At 36.7% G+C, this 7503-nt stretch overlaps 1 protein-coding gene across 2 annotated transcripts; it reads left to right on the top strand.

Annotated features, from left to right (window-relative positions):
- Positions 1-288: 288 nt before the first annotated feature.
- Positions 289-1964, top strand: otx2b (orthodenticle homeobox 2b). 2 transcript variants are annotated; one of them, XM_067367791.1, is made up of 3 exons: positions 289-385; positions 972-1123; positions 1344-1964. In XM_067367791.1, the coding sequence occupies exons 1-3, from the start codon at positions 289-291 to the stop codon at positions 1962-1964; spliced, it is 870 nt and encodes a 289-aa protein (XP_067223892.1). The 2 variants fall into 2 exon arrangements, with proteins under 2 accessions (XP_067223892.1, XP_067223891.1); XM_067367790.1 differs by having other exon boundaries at positions 289-409.
- Positions 1965-7503: the final 5539 nt, after the last annotated feature.

Genomic DNA, 7503 nt, shown 5'->3' with positions numbered 1-7503 from the left:
TAAGAGCACGTTGCGGTGTGGACGTGGTTTATTCGCCTTTAAGTCATCGTAGCTAGAGGAACCACGTTTCTGTCAAATGACAGACTTTGAAACGACAAGCTGCATCGTCGCAATTACGTGAACATCTCTTTGTGATTTTTTTTTTAAAACAGGGTTTTTGGTTTCACATCCACTGCTGAAGACGTAAACAAGCTAGACGCAAAAGTAAGCTAAGGAAAAGAAACTGAAGGAGCAGGTATCCAGCTTTCCACATTTTCTCCAGCTTTACCCCCCACAACCATCTTTAGCATGATGTCGTATCTCAAGCAACCACCTTACACGGTCAACGGGCTAAGTTTAACTACCTCCGGTATGGACCTTCTGCACCCTTCCGTTGGTTACCCAGGTGAGACAAGCTTCCAAATAAACAGTTCTATGTAAAAGACGATTGAAACTCGATTGATATAGAGTTGTTATTTATGGATTCAGGATTATGCAGTAACAGTCTTGCCCGTATGTGCTTAAATGTAAATAGTAGGCCTGGCTATTTGATTTGCTGGTGGTATATGCTTGCTAGTCTCATAATTACACTTTCAAATGTTATGTATTTTAGATTGTACAATTATGGGATTTTTTAAAATCCAATTTCAAATAATAGTACATTAATTGTAAGAATTTAAAAACTTGGTCAAATAAAATAAAATAAAACTGCATCTATTATTCTTATATTTATTCTCAAAAGTAGGCCTACATTGTTTTTTTTAACTGTACCAACAATAACACATATCAGAAGAAGAAAAAGTTTAAAGCATTTTTATTAATCAGTGTACGATGCCGTTTTAGATATAGCCTACTAATATTTTGTAGTATTTTTTATTTATTTATTTATTTTGGTATCATGTATTTATATTTATAACCTGCTTTTAAAGTAACTATGCATGAAAGATTTTTGGATGGACAACAGTGTGATGCATTTGTTTTATTTAAAACAGCGACTCCTCGAAAGCAGAGGCGGGAAAGGACAACATTTACTAGAGCGCAACTTGATGTGCTGGAGGCTTTATTCGCGAAAACGCGCTACCCGGATATTTTCATGCGTGAGGAGGTGGCCTTGAAAATCAACTTACCGGAGTCCCGTGTACAGGTAGGCTGCGTATCATTAAAGTCATGCAAGAGTGTCTTATTTTAAAAATCCAAACATATGAAATGCATGGACACCTTTATGAACGGAGGGACGCACTAAAATAATAAAAGTTGTTTTCTTACATATAATTAAGGATAGAAGTTGTGCTGTCCCACAAATGAAGCTATAGGTCACACTGTAAATGTTAATAAACCCTGTTTTTTATTTTTAACCACATCAGGTTTGGTTTAAAAACCGAAGGGCAAAGTGTCGCCAGCAGCAGCAACAACAACAAAACGGAGGCCAGAACAAGGTGCGACCTGCCAAAAAGAAGAGCTCTCCAGCTCGGGAGGCCAGTTCTGAGAGCGGGGCGAGTGGCCAGTTCACCCCGCCCTCCAGCACTTCAGTACCGGCCATCTCCACCACAACCGCGCCGGTGTCCATTTGGAGCCCGGCCTCCATCTCGCCGCTGTCAGACCCACTCTCTACCTCCTCCTCCTGCATGCAGCGATCATACCCCATGACCTATACTCAAGCTTCTGGATACAGCCAGGGCTACGCCGGTTCCACATCCTACTTTGGGGGCATGGACTGCGGCTCTTACTTGACGCCCATGCACCATCAGCTGACCGGGCCAGGATCCACTTTGAGCCCCATGAGCAGCAACGCTGTCACCAGTCACCTGAATCAGTCTCCCGCGTCCCTTCCCACACAAGGTTACGGTGCCTCGGGGCTCGGCTTCAACTCCACCGCGGATTGCTTGGATTATAAGGACCAAGCGTCCTCGTGGAAACTGAACTTTAATGCTGATTGCTTGGATTACAAAGATCAGACTTCCTCCTGGAAATTCCAGGTGTTGTGAAACTAACAAAACGTCTGCCATTCAGTCCAATCAACACACTAAAAGACTATAAAATAAACGTTGTAGACCTGCCATCCTTCCAAAAACAGAAGTGTTCCGTGAAGCGCGAACTCTCCGAGATGGATGGGTTTTGCATTGTGCCCGACAGCGCTTTTGAAGTTTGTCTTTGACATGAAATATCTATTTGAGCTACATGCACCCCTTGTGGCGTGCAAAGTATTTGAAGGGGTGGTGAGTGCGTATAAACATAGGCCATCTGACCACAACCTGTTGTTTAAGGTACAGGGAATCAAAGTGAATTTGTAATAAGTTAGGTCAAAGCCACGGAACAAATCTTTACACAAGAAAAGAGGAGAGAAAAAAAACTACATGGCAAAAGGAGCCAATCTTTTGCTTAAGTGCTTGGAATGGGCAGGCTTTCTCTAAGCCTCTTACAGCACGCCGACCTATTTCAATGTTGGCAAGACGAGAGACACTTCCATCAGGAGGATGATAGAGAGGATGTGTGCGAGTGCGTGTGTACGTGTGCGTGTGTGCTGAACGCCCCCATGGCGACCTGGATGCACTACTTTATTTAAGAAAAGGTGTTTATAAGGAATCAATATGTAGTTTTTAAAAGACAATCAATGTGTGTCTTATATAAATGGTACATTTGTGTTTTTTTTTTTTTTTATCTGTGCTAGCCTTCGAAACTGTGATCTGTTGTAACTGTATGCAATTTGTGAGCTCCGTCGCATCTGCGAAGACTCGGCTGTGATTTTAATAGATTTTAAACTTTTTTTTCTTTAAGAAAACAGGACGGTAAATAAGATTAGTCACATGATTACTATTGGATTAATTTTCAAGAGACAAGCGATCTCGAAAATACAGGGACTCAAGAGAATGTGTAAGAAAGGAACTGTCTGTCCCCGTTCATTGATCTCCATTGGTCATAACTGATATACCACCCACGTGGATCTTAAACTTGTCTGGAGTGGTAATGTGGTCCCGCCACAGAAATATGAATAAACAATTTAAAATCTGACACAATCCTATTTAAAGTTATTAAGTCTGAACGAGTTATTAAAATGTATTCTGAATTTTATGTGTGTGTTTGTGTTTTATAGGTTAGCTACAATAGCTTGAAAGTAAAAGGCTATAGGTGATTATAGGACCCGATTTATGTCAAGAAAGAAAAATAAAATTAACCGCCAAATTTTCTTGAGCGACAATGATGATTTATCAGGAAACTGCCAAACGTGTAGCCTACTACATAAAAAATATTACCCATTTATTTAACAGAATGATGGTGTTCATTTAAAAGCGCTCTAACATGTGAATTGGTTCACAACATACCAATTTCAAACTGAAATTATGTCAATTTCCTTTGGAGGAATGAAAAGAGAAAATCCCGTTCATATTCACATTAAATATTAATGGAAATCTCCTGGTTGATTGATTTACAAGTAATTGTCGATCTCAACTCCATGCTGTATTCCAATCAATTTAATGTGAATGATTTATTTGGCTTTGATATGGTTTAGCCCTACTCAGAAACTTAAAGGTAAAACTTAAAAAGCACTGGCTTGTATGTGTCTTGTAATTTGGCTATTAAAGATCAGGACTCTTAAAGTCAATGTAACTGTGCAACTGCAAGGCGTGAGCAAATTTTAATTATTTCTCATTTTCCCCGCCGGGTTTCCGGCCCTTTCGTTTTAAGAGTCACGGCACCAAGAATGCGCGGCTTGGGAAAGTCGCGCTAATCCGCGCCTCAAAGACCAGTTAATCCCAATATTTCACTGGCGGGGTTTCTTTAGGGCAGAGGGCAATTCAAACGTAACTCAAAGCCTACTTTAAAGACTGCATTTTCTGAATGCAGCACCGCACCATTTTGGACTGCGGATGGTATTTCACAATAGATTTTTTTTTATTATTATTATTTTTTTTTTTTTTTGACGTGACAATTCGACAAACTTTAGAATAGTACTGTTGTGTTGGATTCTTATGACACGAATTCAGAAAACCCCATTTAAAAAACAACACAATGGTACAATAATTAAACCAAAAAATCTTTTTATTTTAAAAGGCATACAATAAACTATAAATCCAACAGGCTACTTTAATTCCAATTTTGATTTAAACAGCTGTGAGGACCGAGCTAACACCCCGGAGTCCTCTGTGACTGAATGGAAAACTTTCACAAAGAGTCCCCTCTGTAAAGGAAAGGAGCGTAGAGAGCAAACTGAGGACTTTACGGTTACCGACGGGTCCTGGAATAATTCTATTGTAAGAGCCTGATTTGAGCGACATCACATAATTAAACTAGTTCACTTGGAGGCAGGGAGTCAGAATCGAATCTTTGAATTCTTCCATCATAATTACGAGCAATGGAACATTCAATTATCGTCCTTGACATTGCCAAATAATCTCCTTTTTCATTCACATCCTCTCTAAAGACAATTTAAAGAATGGTGCGAAAAGATCAAACCTTTTTTAGGAATTTTAGACCGTTTTCAAATGAAATTGGGAATAAATGAAGCTCACTAAATGATTGATATATGTTCGAAGTTTTAGTTTTCTTAATTCTTTTTTTTCTCTCTTCATTTCGTAAAAAAAAAAAAAAAAAAAACCTTAGGCTGTTTTTTACACAGGGTGTCAAACAGCGCGAATTACAAACAGAAAAATGTATATGCACCTGAGGCGTTACACACAACATTGTATATCGATGTGACTAGTCAAACAAATAAACACTAAACAGCGACAAAACGAAGAAAACATCATAGCACGGTGTAAAAAAAACAAAACAAAACAAAAAACTATGCGTTAAAAATTACTATGAAATATCGTTGCCCGTCTGAATGACTAACTATCTTGCAGACTCTTCGTTAGGAAAAACGGTGTTTTTTACAAACACGTTTTGGAAGGATTTTAATAAAACATCATTAATTCACTGACTTATTCATTAATTATTAATGATATATATACATAGATTTAAATAGATATATTTGTATTTTCTTCTAATATAATATATCATATCATATTTAACTATTTTTGTAGAAAAATTATTTGAAGCAGCTTCCTTTTCATACGAACTTTAAAAACTCAACCAAGAGAAATTGATTTTTTACATTAATTTTCTTCGTTTTACCCCCTAACGAATAGAGGCCAAAGTGTTTTTTTTTTTGTTTGTTTGTTTTTTGTTTTGTTTTGTTTTTTGTTTTTGTTTTTAGTCTTTCTTTTTTTTTCTGTTTGATTGTTTATTTTCTCCTCTTTCTGGAACACCGAGGAATACAAGCGCTGGTGTTATCCAGGTTGTCCAGGTGTTTTCCCAAAATAATTAAATAATTAATTATTTTTGACTTCTAAACCAACCTTTACAGATCATCGAGTCCAGTATATTTCTAACACGTGTTAGTCGTCCGTGTTGTTTGAACTTTACAAGATTCACCGTCCAAGACAGTCGATGAACACAGAAGATGATGCAGATATGTGTTTGTTAGCCACGAGAAAATCCTGTCTCTAACTATAGTCTATAATGAAACTTTCTTGAAGATAAAAGATGAAGATGTTAATGGTCAAGTAAACTGACGCAAACGATACTAAAATTAATGCGAATATTAAATAATAGCCTATATGAAATAATATCTCAACGCGTTAACACTAAGTAAAATATCCATCATGTAAAATGCCAATGTAACTGCACAAACAACTGAGAAAAGAGAGTGCGATGAAAAAAAATCAACAATATGTTTGCACCACAATAAATATGTTTCAGGAGTTGCTGCAGCTTAGGCCTACTGAAAAAAAGTAATCGCTTTATATAAGTAGTTATACAAGCTCCTAATATTGTTTTGAATACATACACCCATTTTATAAAAAAAAATAAGCAGAACAGTGAGCAAAAACTAGGTACAAAACATACTCAATAGCCTACATAAACCTACTACATTGCTACATAATGCTATATTGTTGTCCTAAATTACTTAGACTCACATATATCATGATCTGACCATTTCAGGTGAAAGAGAAGTCATATCACATCACATACCAATTTAATCGCACACTTTCTCATACAAAGATATGGGCTTGGTTTTAATAACCCGCATCATAATTCTCATTGACATTTCATCCAACCGTCATACTGTGTCTGTAACCCTTAAATGTGAGAAAATACTTGGGCTAAGTAGGTCAATTATGACAGTTACTGCCATTGTGGCAGACAGACGTGCCAGTTGCAACGACAGTTAATTGAATTTTGAGCTACAGTTACGCGAAACTTTATGCCATGCCACCCACCCCCAACACTCAGGGACACATATTATAACAGGTAAAAAACGAATGCATTGCTCTTTATTGATTTCTGTATAGGTCTGTCACTGTAAATATCCCAGCATCTTAGTAATGCTCTATAAACAGTTCTGTCATAGTTCAGAGTGGCACGCGGCTTTCAGTTGCACAATATAGGCCTATAATAATGAATTATTTTATAGAGATGTAAACAAATTGCATGAGGGACGATATTACGCTAATTTGGACTGGATATTAACAATATTAATATGCATATATTATTAGTATCAAAGAATTAATTAATATGTGCACAATAAGTACAAAGTTATCAGTAGGCATATTAACACATATAATACAGAATTTTCTGGGTTTTCATAGCTTTGCATATCATCAGGTGACACAAGACACAGACAAGAGTTTGACTCCAAAAACATGAAAAATGCTGCCAAAAATGGAAATGCACGTCATATTGGTGGGGCGCTGGAAGTTATTGAACATTTCTGAATTTAATTAAAGAAATGATTGTGGCTTTGGTAAGCCACGGGATTCGGAAATATTGATGCTCAGCTTCATAAAGATTAATGAAAGTGATGAAAGATAAATACATTTAGGCTAATGGGATTTCCCTTGATGCTGATCAATTTAAGGGTTTTTTGTGGCAAGTATTTAGCTTACAGTTTTGCTACTTTCAAACTTAACAGATGCACATAAAAAAAAACATTACGATGACGGACATCAACGGTGAATATATATCGACATTTAGACATTTGTGCTTTCATAGATAATCTGAATTTATCTGAGGTGGAAGAAAAGAGCAATGAGGAGGGGAAGAATGGGCTACAACTGTTTATTTAATTTGTTTAGGCCTAGCCTATTTGTAATAAATAGCCCAAATAAAATATTTTCTTGTGAAATCATTTTTGAGAATAGCCTATATCTTTATCCACTGCAATTAGTTAGGTTACCTTCTTAAGTAGGCACACATAAAGTTAGTATTGTCGCCTGTTATGTAAAATTAGCGTATCACGTGACACAGTGTGCTTATTGTTTAAAATGCGAACCAATAGCCAATCTTTTTATTCTTCGACAGTGTACACTGACTCTCAACCGTCAAAACTATAGCCTATTATTTATTAAATGTCATTTGTCTATGGTAAACTGAAAAAAAGAAGAAAGATTTATCAATTTACACGTGAAGTAGTCCGAGGATCTCGTTAATTTACATATAATTTAGGATACTTCTCTTTGGGACTTTGCGACAATCTTTGAGAAA

This window comes from Chanodichthys erythropterus, chromosome 18, assembly GCF_024489055.1.
Source record: "Chanodichthys erythropterus isolate Z2021 chromosome 18, ASM2448905v1, whole genome shotgun sequence".
Classification (NCBI taxonomy): domain Eukaryota; kingdom Metazoa; phylum Chordata; class Actinopteri; order Cypriniformes; family Xenocyprididae; genus Chanodichthys; species Chanodichthys erythropterus.
This window is presented reverse-complemented; position numbering and strand designations above follow the sequence as displayed.

Coding starts and splice junctions, on each gene's coding strand:
- otx2b (XM_067367790.1), top strand. CDS start 289: ATGATGTCGTATCTCAAGCAACCACCTTACACGGTCAACGGGCTAAGT. Junction 410..971: donor GACAAGCTTCCAAATAAACA/GTTCTATGTAAA, acceptor TATTTAAAACAG/CGACTCCTCGAAAGCAGAGG. Junction 1,124..1,343: donor TACCGGAGTCCCGTGTACAG/GTAGGCTGCGTA, acceptor TAACCACATCAG/GTTTGGTTTAAAAACCGAAG.